Raw genomic sequence first — 13,934 nt, forward strand, 5'->3', positions numbered from 1 at the left:
GTCAGGGATGGGGTTACATATATGCTGAGACAGACTCTCTGGTTTCTGAAGTTCTGCGAGTTTTCTCTTTTCCCTGTTGCTTTCTTTCTCTCCTGAGTTATCCCGAAAGGGGTTGTTCTGCAACATTGGTTCGAAGAGGCTGTTTTCGAAGGACGATCCGTCGGAGTGCACCGTTCTGATCGTCGTGGCTATTGTATCCTGGGGGAAGGACGTCGGACCCTATCTTACACTGTATGTGGGGGCGAATCTTCTCTAAAGGGAGTACTTTCGTACGCCTTAGCCTTTTACATAATCTAAACATGTTCTTGTTATTTCTATTATGTTCTTTGCATCTGTTTGTTTGTATGTTGTTGTCTGGATTTTAGTATATGGTGGAACTCGACATGCCTGCTCCCTGTTTATGTTTCAATCTGCTGAAAATCATGATTTGTATTCTGCTACATATTATGATTTATATCATGCTTTATATCATGATTATGATTGTGAAACTGTGTGATCCGAAATATGATCCAACAAACTGCCCGCTTTTCCGGCTGCACTCTTCCCTCTCTTTGCACCGTGGTAATATAGATTATGTCTATTTTTCAATAGATCATAGAACCCGTCAAATTCATATAGTCATTTTAATCTTTCCATTCATTTTAGCATAGCTAGTAGTATAAATCTGTTAATGGAGATATGAAAGTTGATGTTTGTGAATATTTTTGCATGTTCCTTTTGTTTTCTCTGAAATGACAGATGCATGTTCTAGCTTCTTGGGCATGCTTTGATTCATAAGATGAAATGGATGGTTAGTAGATGAAAATTCTCTCTCTCTCTCTCTCTCTCTCTCTCTCTCTCTCTCTCTCTCTCTCTCTCTCTCTCTCTCTCTCTCTCTCTCTCTCTCTTACACGTTGAATTGGGTGTTTGACTTGTCCCGTGTTTGAGAGAGTATGGGCAGGACATCGTTCCCATCAAACACACCTATGTAACATTGGAACCTTTCTCTTTATTTGGAATTTGAAGGAACTAGGACGGTATTAATCAACGTCTGAGGCATCCAGCAGGGGCGTGAAAATTCAATGTAGGTCAGAAAATTCAAGCCACAAGTTCATAGACCAGTGCAGGTGTGGTTGCTGCACTGTTGTACCCGTAGTGGATGCTGGTGCAGGTGTGGTTGCTGCTCCAACTCACCAAATTCAATCAACTCACCAAGTGCACTGTAGTTTATGTTTTATGCTTTTGCTATGTAAAATTTTGTTTTGCTTTTGACATTTTAAAATGCTGTATTTGTGCTCATGTGACATGGGTTACTGGATCATCAAGAGAGAGCACAAGGAGTGAATAGGAATTTTTCACTTATAATATACAACTTTTAGTTGGAACACACATCTGATTTGGTCCAATGTATTAGACAGAAGAAGATGTCATGTTTTTGCTGATTAATTTTTTGAATCCTGCTTTTCATATTTATACTTTATAGTTTAAATTGTTATTTCGAATCTCTCTGATATAGTATAGTTTTGACTTGCACATATTAAAAAAGATTTTATTTTTTGTAATCAAGTGGAAGTAATGCCATGCTACATTGCATTCGTATTTTGTGCAATATCATGGTGTTTGTCATGCAACTGGAAGTCCTTTACTATTTTTTCATACTTTGGGTGATTGCTTCCTTGATTATAATTAAGACTTTTCTTCTGTTTTAGAATTTGAAAGACTTCTCTCAAGTCATTGGCTCCCTTGAGCTTGAAAAGTTTATGCAATACTGTCTTCCCCATCTAAAGCACTATCTTGTTCGTCTGAAGCCCCATTTCACCTGCCCATCTCTTGAGTTTTTGAGTGTTACGTAACTCTCTCTCTCTCTCTCTCTCTCTCTCTCTCTCTCTCTCTCTCTCTCTCTCTCTCTCTCTCTCTCTCTCTCTTGTGGAATTTGAGCACAATGTCAGTTAGGTCGGTTTAAAACCTTCAAGTTGAAAAGGGTCAAGAGTACAATATCTAGATGCATCTCGCGACATAATCTGGTAGGGTCTGCTTAATCCCAAATTTCTACTAAAAAATAAAAGAAGGGAGATATTAGTTGGCCAGTTGTTTCAACCCTTTAACCGGAGGCCTTGCTTGATCCCTTCGTTGAACCCTCATTAGAACCACCCGATGCCTCACCTCTCCTCGACCCTTTCCCTGAGCCCCTGAAGCCTGAAGCCTTTGCTCAATCTTTTCGCTAGAGGCCCTACACGGCCCTGTTGTCGTCGCCTCACCTCCCACAACTCTCCTCCCACTTCTTTCCCCCTCTTCTCCCTTTTCAGGCAGTCGGAACACCGGACTGGTGCTGCTCCCCCCCCCCCCCCCCCCTTAGCCGAACGGCTGTTGCTACAGCCTACACTACAGTCTGGCACCTCTGCTACACCTCTCCTGTAAGTTTTCTCTTGCGCGTCAATGGCAACTTTGCTCCACCTCTCCGACCGGCGAAAGCACTCAGGCAATAGCACCGGCTGCTTCAGTGTGTAAAAGGAGCAGATTGAGCAAGCCAGCGACGGTCTTTCGACACCCAGTCGACGACATTTCGGCGAGAGCAACAACCAGTGGTGCTAAGGTACCTCTCCCTCTCTTTGTATGGTGTGTGGCCATGGAATGCAGCAACTCTGGCGAGGATTTTAGGGAAGATTGCTATAGAGTAAGGGCTATCGCATGCTAAGGAGAGTGTACTGCCTTGACCACACCCCCAACCCCATCGGCTTGTCGCTGCGCTACAAGGGTAACTCTCTCTCTCTCTCTCTCTCTCTCTCTCTCTCTCTCTCTTGATGATGGTGATGAGAGGCAAGTCGTGGGGGTCCGATCGATTTTGGAGTCTCTTGTGTAGTCAGTCGGTTTCTCGCAACAAACAGGCTCTCTTGGAGTTGGCAGAGGGGATTAATGCTTGAGCCTTCACGGTGTCACTCTGAAAGTGGGGGGGCTCCGGTTAGGGTCTCATTCAAGTTGTCTCAAGGATTCTTCGCCTCATTATCTAGGTTCCTGGTCCGCGGCTTGCGTCGACAAGCACTTGTATTAGGGGACATCTGATGGTCTGTCAAGTCTCTTTGAAGGGAAGCTCTGGAAGACAACGAGATTCAGGGGTCGCTCAATGCTCCTTTTTTCAGGCCGTCCTCTAACAAGAATGTATTAGAGGGGTGGAATTTGGTTAGGCCGGCGTGGCAACCCTTTTTCTACAACCTTAGGCAACGGGCGAAGTTGGGGGAATGGTGGTGTACTGTCTGTTTCAATCACAACTTTTGTTCAAGAGTTTTTTGTTAGCTCGAATCATTTGAGAATTCGGTGTATTGTTTGCCTCTCCAATGAGTATCATATGCCGAAACCTTCACCACAGGCCAGGCACTGGGTCTCTGCTCCTCGTTGATCTGTTGTATCTTTCTGTGATGTGGTGCATGTGTGTACCTTGGAGGCAGGTACATCGCAGTTTTCGACGGTTAAGATAGGATCGCTCTGGGTAACGTTGAAGGTATTTGGTGCCGTATGTTCATCTAGTGAAGCTGGACGTTCGCCAGAATTCTACCGCTCATCTACTAGAGCATTCATCGGAAAGTGTCCTTCTAAGCTGGAAAGTTGTCATATTCGCCCTGACGAGTTAATGAGTACGACTGTTTTCGAGATGGAGTGTGGGTCCACTTGCGTTTAGAACTCTTCGGGCTCTATACGCTCATCCAGTTTGCCTCTTCGACTATTGGGCCGCCAACACAATCTTGCATTCGGGAGTTGTGTTGCATTTATCGCCCATGATGGATCCTGGGCCCGTTCATTTTTTGATGATCGTGGAATATTTTGTTCTTCTGTTTCTAAACTTTGTGTTCTGATGATATTCCTACCGTGCAAAGGCGTCTTGGTGTGCATGGGGTCTGCCCCAATATTTTTTTTTGGGTTTTAACGGCATGGCCTCGTGGTCACCTTGCATGCCGAAACCTACCAAATTTTTGTGTTCGGTGGACTATCTGCCCTATCAAAATGGGGGATGTCTCATGGAGGTTCTCGGAGCATCTGTTCAGATGGCCTCAGTGGTCTTCTGCTTGCAACTCGTGCATCCCCAACCTTGCCAAGATTCGTTAGGTCTGGGGGGTGGGTCGCAAGGGGTCAATGACATGTTGAACATATGGGGTATGTCCTTTGTCGAGGCTACGCGGGCACTAGGAGTGCAGATTTCACCCGAGCAGCTTTCTTCGATCCAGCAACAGATTGTTCCTCGAGCACGATCTGCGGCCAAGGTCGCAAATAGTTTTTGTAGAGCTAAATCATTGGCCCGTTCGCGAGCTCAGCTTTAAGAAGATGGCTACAGCTCAGTTTGACGCTCAGCCTGACAATGGCGTAGTATGGTATTACCTGATTATTTATCATAAAAATGTATATTTAGAATATTAGGGGCATGAATTGCCCCTGTAAGCACTTATTTTTAGCTAATTGAATTAGGTATGAAAGTTTGGATGTCGGTGCAATTTGTGAAACCAAAATGGAGGATATTCCCTTATCAGTGGTATCTTACTTATGGAGAGGTGCGGCATATGCTTTTAAATCGGTTGTTGGGTTTGTTGGGGGCATCCTGATTCTTTGGAAAGCTTCTCCTAAGGTGGCAATAGTGGATATTGGTCATTATTCCATCTCCCTTTCTGCAAACTTGTTGTCATCGCTGTAAGATGTCGTCTTCACCTTTGTGTATGGCCCTGTCGTGTCTGCCTTGCGACCAATGTTCTGGGCTGATTTGGATCGAGTTTTGGTTATATTTGGAGCTCTTTAGTGTTTAGGAGGGGATTTCAATTGCCTGTTGTTCACGTAAGATTCTAGTCTATCGGTTCTTATCAACCCCTCCATTAGGGGGTTTTAGGAGTTTGTTCGGCGAAATCAGTTTTACTCGGTACCTCATATGGAGGAGCAATTCTCGTGGTTAAATATGAGGTATCGCCCTTGCTTGCGAATACTTGATCGCGTTTTTCTCTCTTAAGAACTTTTTCATGCAGTTTCATATGTCACTGCATGTCTGTTGTCGCGGACCATGTCCGATCTTGGACAACTGATTGTTTCTTGGGGCACAGACTTCAAAGTGTGTTGTAGGTTCTTCTTTGAGAAGTGGTGGCTTCGTGTGCCAGACTTTCAGCAGGTGGTCGGACAATCATGGGCTCAACCTGTTACGGAATCTTGGGCAGCTTTCTGCATCCATACAAAGCTTCTTCGTCTAGGACAACGTATTAAGGAATGGCTCAGCTTTAATAAACTGAACAAGTTTAGGTTCATCGGCCAGTGGGAAGCTGAGCTCTTCAATCTGGCCCAACGTTAGGTCGATCTTGTTGGTGAGTCGGAGGGTCAAGTGCTTCAATTGCAGGAGCATATTGTCGTCCTCTCTGCCCTCGTTGCAGAATAGAGAGCACGAGATGAGCTTTGATGGAAGTTGAGGGCCAGAGTTGCATGGTTGGCTAATGGCGATAATAATACATAATTTTTTTACATGAACGCATCAAATAAATACAGTAAGAACCGGCTACTCTCAGTCGAGATCGATGGATGTCAATTTGATCAGCAAAATTGTCTGTCAGCTATTACTTCTTATTTCTTCAGGATGTATTCGAGCGACTTAGGCGTTGGAGGGGTCATCGACGATATAGGCTATAAGCGGTGGTTGGCGGCAAATCATTTGGTTCCTTTGCAAGCTCGATTCACCGAAGTTGAGATTTCAAATGCTATTAGCGGTCTCTCGGTATGGAAGGCTCCAGGCCTTGACGGTTTCCATGTTGACTTCTTCAAAGCTTTTTGGTCAATTGTTAAAAATGACCTGCGCCAGTTGTTTGATGGATTCTATCGTAATGTGAGGTTGTCTAAATCATATCATGTGGCAGTCATCTCTTTAATTCTTAAGAGGCAAGGGGCATTAGACATATCTAACTTCAGGACGATTTCGGTGATAGGTGCTCTGTATCGCATTATATCTAAGGTGTTGGCTAATCGATTGCACGATGTCATTGATCAACTTGTCTCTCCGAACTAGGGGGTTTTTATTCTAGGTCAAAGTTTGCAAGAGTCTTTTATTTGTGCAATTGAGCTTCTTCACTCTTTACAGTCGACTGGAGCACCATACTTTGTGATAAAATTGGATTTTCACAAGGCTTATGATAGTCTGGCATGGGATTTTCTAATTGAATCTCTTACAAACATGGGGTTTGGCAGCCGGCTTATAGCATGGGTTAAGGAGTTGGTCACGAAATTTGTATCATCGGTTTCCATCAATGGATTGTGAGGAGAAGAATTCAAGTTGGCTAGAGGTGTGTGACAGGGTTGTCCTTTAGCCCCTATCCTTTTTAATATCGTTGCAGATGGTTTACCTATTCTCATGAAAATGGTAGAACAAACAGGATTCTTGGATTCATTGGGCATTCATGGTTTTATTGGTCACACAATTCAATATACAGACGATACTTTATTATTTGGTCATGCAAATGTTAATCAAATGTCTAGGTTGTGCTTCATTATTAAAGTATTCGCTGCAATTTCAGGCCTTCGCCTGAACAAGAGTAAGTGCACTCTAGTCTTACTCAATGCTGACCCTCTTCTCCAATCGGTTGCTGCAAGGATCTTCAACTGCCCAATATCTGACCTTTCAGTCAATTTCTTGGGTCTTTTATTGCACTCACTGCAGCCGGCGGAAACTTCATCTTGGATGTCTACTATAGAGCAAGTGCAAGGGAGATTACAGTCTTGGAAGGCCCGATATTTATCTTTTGCGGGACGAGTGACGCTAATTCACCATGTTTTGGCCCGATTACCAGAGTTTTGTATGAGCATGTCCATTATACCGATGACAGTAGAACGGACGATTAACCGTTTGCTTCCGCCATTCCTTTGGTCTGAGAATGTGTCTCACAAAAATTACCCGCTTGTTTCTTGACAACAGATCGTTCTCCCGAGGCAGCGAGGCGGCTTGGAGATTCCGACTCTAAGAAAGAGGGGCATCATTTTAGTCTTGAAGTGGGCTTGGGTAGCTTCCACATCTCAATCTCCTTGGGCTACGTTTGTTAGGCAAAAATATGGTAGTCTATCTGACTCCCTTCTTTCGACGCCTAGTTCAGTGTGTCATTCGTCCCTTTGGCTGGAGTGGCGGAAGACACTTCGCTTTTTTAGTGGCAGGGATCTTAGTCCTGTCCATGGCCACCCGTGGCTTCACTGGGCCTTGTCGAGTGGAGATAGGTTCTCCATTAAGCAAGGTTACCATTCCTTGTTGTCATTCGGGATGGACTGGTTTCCTAGTGATTGTATGTGGGGTAAGGGGCCCACTCCAAGGGAAAAAGCTTTGGTGTGGCTCTGGATTGTGTTCAAACCTAGATTAATGTCAGGAAATGGGGGATTCAATTTCCTAGCATGTGCGTTCTTTGTGAGAAGGTAGTAGAGGACACGACTCACCTATTTTGGCTTTGCCCGGTCGTTCTAGACTTATTTTGTCAAACTTGGGGTGCACCGTTTGTTCAAACTCGTCCGAGTTTCGTTATTTGGGACCTCTTGCTTGGTCCCGTGATTTTACGAAACAAAAAAAAAATGGAGATTATTGTGGCGGGTATGGTTGTTTTTAGCATGGTGGGTGATATGCACTGAAAGAAATGACATCTTCTTCAGGGGCATCAAATTCGATTTGAGAAGGCTTCGCCAATGGGTCATGTCTGATGTGTATCTGGCTCTTAAATTATATAGTAGAGAGGGGGGTCTGATTTGCTTATACTCTGAATTGTGCAAAGCCATCATTTAGATTGTGGTTGTCTTACTCCTATGTTTCTCTCTCATCCAATATTCTGTTGGATGTATTTTGGTAATGTTGAATGGTGAATGCTCTCTCTCTCTCTCTCTCTCTCTCTCTCTCTCTCTGTCTCTCTCTCTCTCTCTCTCTCTCTCCATATATATAAAAAGAACTAATTTGTTTGTTTTAAATTAGTTTAACAATGAGTTGACTCGATAAGACTAGTGAGCCTAGCACAAACTGGTTGTGTACTTCAATCTTAGCTTATTTAGGCTCATTAGTCAAATGAATTATTAATGAGCAGCTCGACTAGAATATATATATATATATATATATATATATATATATATATATATATATATATATATATATATATATATATATATATATATATATATATATATATATATGTTGTGAGTGAGTGTGTGAAGCCCACCATTATGTGTGCTTGTTTGATTCTCTGAAATGACAAATCTGATTTCAAACTCTTGTTTGGATAATTTTTATCAAATGAAATGCCCAACAAATGTTGATTTCAAGCCCAACATTATGACACATCATTAACAGCATAATCAAACATATCTTGCCTTTCTTTAAGTGTCAAGGAGCTCTGCTTCAACAAGTCAATGCTCTTGGATAATTTCTCTTCATCCTTACTTTCCCCATCTACAAGTCAATAGATCAATTAGATAGCAAATGCAGATTGAAGATTGAAATGCTTTATGCGCATTGCATATAGTTTATTTTAATATATATTGTTTATCACTACTAATATTTTGGTTCTCTCATAGGATGTTGGAGATGATCAGCATAGAGGAGCTGATGGAGCCATGGATGGAGGGGCAGTTTGAGACTATGAGGAGGAGGATGCTCTTTATCTTGGCAAGGAGTAGCTTGATCATGTGTTAAATTTGTTTCACATGTTTGAAACGAAACCTTTGTTAAAATTGCTTCACTTATAACTTGTTTGGTTAAATTTGTTTTGCCTATTTTGTTTCACTTACCTTTTGTAACTTGTTTCACTTATAATATTGTCTTGCCTATTTTGTATACATTTTTTTTATGTGTTTCTTGTCTATACACAACTTATATAATTTGTACAACGAGAAAGTTTTTTTCTCGATATTTATATTTCAAACAATTTTTTTATTTTTTTTAAAATTTTATGATGGATTAGTGATGGATATGTATCCATCGCTAAAATTCAATGAAAATTCAAGCATAAAATAGCGACGGATATTATCCATCGGTAAATTTTAGCGATAAATTAGCGACAAATTTATATATGTCATAAAAACAAAATCAATCGTTATTTAAAGACGAAATATGACATTCGTTAATCTCTCACAATTTAGCGATGGAAATTATTTGATAAAGGGATTAGATCAATTAGACATATTTTCTTGAATTCAGTTCTAAGCAGTTATTAAATGTTGGTGCCTGCGCAGACTCACTCCTTAAAGCATAATTCGATTAAGGCAATGTCATAGATAAGATGTCGTATTAAAATGAAAAAAAAAATCTATATATTTTTTGGTTAAAAATTTGGGGCACCAAAACTTCATTTGAAATACACGTGTCATCGTACGTGAGATTCTGGGAAATATATCTTAAAGGTGCCCACGTTTTGGCATATGGTCGGGCTCATATTCACTTTGTTCCTAGATCAGATTTGGTCATCGCCTCTCATACCTTACAAAATTGCATTGTCGATCACGACAACAATCTGTCGACTAAATGGCTTCGAATAGGATAGCCTTTACTCTTTGGATCATTCTTTAATTTATAGTTTGTCTTTGCAGCAAACATCTTATACTATGTAAATGCTTTAATGTATAAGATTACATTGTCGATCGAGGCAAAAAAAGTAGACGATGAAATGTCATCAATCAGCTCAATCTTTACTCTTTGGATCATTTTGTAATATGTATTTAATTTTTCTCATAAATATTTTAATATAAATATATTTATCTCTTCAGTTTGTATGTGTTCGTTCATATTTTTCCTCAATTATTGCTCTGTTGCAAAAAAGTTTCATCTTTTCGACTACAAGCTCCACGCTATTTTGCTCTCTATATATCTCTTCTACCTCTCTTTACACTTCGCCTCTCTGACTATCCATCTCTATGATGCACGACTCGTACCAACCTACGTGAGATTTTAGATAATATATTTTTAAATTTTTACATTATTCAATGAAGCTTTTTTTATCATCTAACAACATTTTTTTTCTTATCATCTTGTGTTTGAGAGTATATATGTCTTCTTAATATACTTTAGCAATGCCAACTATTGAAAATAACAACATGGTTTGCATTTGCAAATATATACAGAGGTGTGTTGTATTAATGAAAATGAAAATAATAGATAATATGGCGATGTACGTCTCTTTGGCCTTCAACTATTGACAACAATCACTAAAGCATCAGCCAATATACGTCAGAGTCGTTGGCCTGAGTTTATATCACTACACTCATAAGTCGTCATTTTTTGTGGACCCATGTCCACTTGTGAGCCCGGTCCTTCCAAGTGGACAATGTCCGTACACTTGTAGCCAGGATAACCTGTCTTGTCATGGTTACACAAATACATGGAACAGGCGCTTAGGCCCAAGGCCCATGAGATCCAAGTCCAATTCAAACCTGACAGGATTTGGATCAGGCCGTTGGTGGGTCAGGGTTTTATCAAGCATGTTGGGCCCAAGTGTCCCTAAACCGTCCCGGACGTCCACCGTTAATCAGTGTGCCCCTCTTGAGGTTGATTCGTTCAAGAATTGCTTCGTTCTGTCAAATGCGGAGAACAGGCACCACATCCCAGGATTTAGTTTTCCCTTCGGTTCAATGCTTGCAAGGGGGGATTTGTTACAACCCCACCCAAGGGAAACCATTTTCCCTAGAAAGAGAAGCCTAGCTATGTAAGGAATGGCATGAACCCATTTTGATAGAAAAGTTGCTTTTTGGAATTTACAATTGGACCCTAGGGTAGAGATATTTGCTACTGTTGTGCCTTTTGTTATAATTATTATTCATTGCAGTATACGGGTAGGAAGTTGAATGCCTCCAAATTCCAAATCTCTGTTTTTTTAAAGGCAAGCTGGGGTTAAGCAGACCCCTTCCAGTTATACAACGCTACCATAGCCTAGTCCCAAACAGTTATACAATGACACCATGGGATTTGAACTTGCACCATCCCAACACAAGGAGACGTGCCGTAGCTGCTCCTACCACCCTTGGTACCAAATTCCAAATCTTCATACCACCTAAAATGAAATGTTTCAAAATCTAGAGTTGATTATCATTAAACCCATAACCTCAAACCAAGTAGTGTTCTCTTCTTGCTCCACAGACACTACTTTGGACAAGGATCCCACATTCAAGATGGTTATCTCTATGTTATGTTTGGGCTCGAAGTTGAGGGTGGCACCAAGAAGATTGCCACCACCCTTTCAAGGGGTATGGTTTTTGTAGAAGATGACTTTATGGTTGATGATCTGATGTCACCCATCTCGCAAGTTGTTGGGAAACTCACTGGGTGATCAACATGAAGAAGTTGATTAATGAAACTTGTGTCACTTTTAATGATCTCAATGCAGAGATTAAGAGAGACAAGCCAACTTAGGCGGAAGAACGTGTTTTAAACTGTCTATTTTTCACCTTTTTGCTACGATGTATATACCTTTTTGGCACTCTAGAGTGCCTCACTAGGCATTACCAACCTTCTCTTCTCCTCTTGATGCATTTTGCTTTTAAGTATATATAAAAAAAGCTTTTTGCATCCATATCTCTCTTGCTATGTGTACTCTTGCTTTAGCTAAGGCCTGTCTTAGGTGTTTGTAATTGCCCAAGGATACATCACGGAAGCCTTAGCTTTCAAGCCCGTGATAAGTTACCTTAAAGGAGCACTCTGGCATAAGACCAGCTGATCCGGGGCTGTTGGTATGAGTATCCCACTCACAACCAAAAATACTCCCAGGTGTCGAGCAAAGGGCACCGTGTATTTTGGGTGCCCACTTAATCGCATCATAATTTTGACATGTACAGAAGAGAAACAAAACGTTGTGATGTTGTGTCGATAAGAAACCAAAAGGAAAAAAAATCCGCCAGTGTTACAAGCAGAACCGCCTAATCAAAAATATTTCTAACAGACCAACCAATTCTGGAAACCCCTCAATGATCTACTCAAAGCACAGTGAATGGTATGAACAACTTGCCTTCTTGGTTGATCATACTGTCTCCTACGCAAAAGGAAAAACAAAAAGGGGGTTCCACTCATCTTATCAAGCACCGAAGCAAATGCACCAGACCGTCCCAAAATCATATTGCCTTCTCGCACCGTTTACAGGACAACAGAAAATAAAATAGATCGGATAACGCAAAATTTTAGATGAAAACGGCGGAAACAACAAAGGGAATTCAACTCGATCAATGGGATCTATCACTTTAAAAAGGCAATGCATCCCACGAATGCACAAGGCTCTATTCAAAACCCCCATGAATTCAACAGCACACCCGTACTCGTGCACAAGCTCTGAATTAATGGATGAAAAGAACACTCAAGGTACTAATATCCCCCACAAGATCCATGAAATGTCGCCACTCTTGCAGGACAACCGTAATCCACAATTTGATAGACCCCAAGAACTCACCCAACAAGCATCCTCCATGACCAACCACAAATACATCCAACCCTCTCAGAGAGGCCAGTTTGTGTTATTGACTAGCGGCAAGAGAGAAATTTATGAATAAACAATAAAATGAAATTGAGTTGGCATCACGCTATAACACTAAAACAACACCATTGTCATGCATCACACAATAGAAGAACACAACATAAATTCATCACAATTGATCAACCAAAACCATTTAAAAAAAACACAATTTTTATCATAGGAACGATGAAACGTTGACTCTATTCAAATCACCCGGCATACAGAAAACCTTTCAAATGCCAGAGAAGAAATTTTTACACAAATTCAACAAAAGCCAAAGAACTGAAAGCTCCCATTCCCGTAACACCTAACCCTAACCCCAACACCACTAAACCAAAATCCTAAAGACTAAAAACCCATCATTAGATACAAGGAACCAAATATTTTCTTGACAGCAAGACTTTTCATGAGTACCCCTAACCACCGAACCCATAAAGGGTCCTTCCCTGCCTCTTAAGGGCGTAGACAACATCCATGGCCGTAACAGTCTTCCGACGGGCATGCTCAGTGTAAGTCACGGCATCGCGGATGACATTCTCAAGGAAGATCTTCAGAACGCCGCGAGTCTCCTCATAGATGAGCCCGCTGATGCGTTTCACACCACCACGGCGAGCGAGACGGCGAATGGCTGGCTTTGTAATCCCCTGGATGTTGTCTCGTAGGACCTTCCTGTGCCGCTTCGCGCCTCCCTTGCCAAGCCCCTTTCCTCCCTTCCCTCGGCCGGACATCCTCGCGACGACGAAACCCTAGAGTTAAAGAAACCCCGACGAAGTAGAAGAAAGAAAGATGAGGAAGACGAAGGACGGAACCACTCCTGTCAAATGAAAAACGGAAAACCATAGATGATTCGCTCTTCATTTATAGTTCCCCGTGGAGGGCAATCGATCCGCGTGGGGGATTTTGGAGAGAGTAACACCGTCGATTTAGCGATGATGGGCGTTTATTGATGATGATTCTGATTGACGCGGATCGATGACGTGGCTTGGGGGTAAACGGGTTTGTGTTTTTGTTCGACGGGAAAGGAGATGGAAGGTCGAAAAGAACCGTAATTTTTGCAAAATATGGCGGTTATATCCCCGCTGATGCGGAGTGGATCATGCTTAATTCGGGTCTGAATTGTGTGCAGCGAGTCCGAATTTGAGTCGGGAATCGGGATGACTGAAATCAAATGTTTTTAGAGATACCGAGTCAGTTAAAGACACTAATAGAATAGGGTTGATCCAAATCTCAAAGGTCACCCGACATAAATTAATTAATGATAAACAGTCCCATTTGAAAACAATGGGATTAACCAAATATAAATCCAATCCATATATGCATTTTCAGAGCTTATTGTATGGACCCGTACCCAGAAATGAGGTGTTCAGTTAACAAACTGCAACCCTGCTAGTTGTATTAAAAATGGTGGTTCACGATGCTTCAAATGGGTAATGGATCTTGGAAGACCCAAGAGTCTCCAAGTGTCTTTTTGAGATCCTTGGGAGTCTA

At 41.7% G+C, this 13,934-nt stretch overlaps 1 protein-coding gene across 1 annotated transcript; it reads right to left on the bottom strand.

Annotated features, from left to right (window-relative positions):
- Window positions 1-12,615: 12,615 nt before the first annotated feature.
- Window positions 12,616-13,270, bottom strand: LOC149823455 (histone H4). The gene has a single exon (XM_090018845.1). The coding sequence runs from the start codon at window positions 13,172-13,174 to the stop codon at window positions 12,863-12,865; it is 312 nt and encodes a 103-aa protein (XP_089874971.1). The 5' UTR covers window positions 13,175-13,270; the 3' UTR covers window positions 12,616-12,862.
- Window positions 13,271-13,934: the final 664 nt, after the last annotated feature.

Source organism: Nuphar pumila, chromosome 10 (genome assembly GCF_984573655.1).
Source record: "Nuphar pumila chromosome 10, dmNupPumi1.hap1.1, whole genome shotgun sequence".
In the NCBI taxonomy this organism is placed as follows: Eukaryota; Viridiplantae; Streptophyta; class Magnoliopsida; order Nymphaeales; family Nymphaeaceae; genus Nuphar; species Nuphar pumila.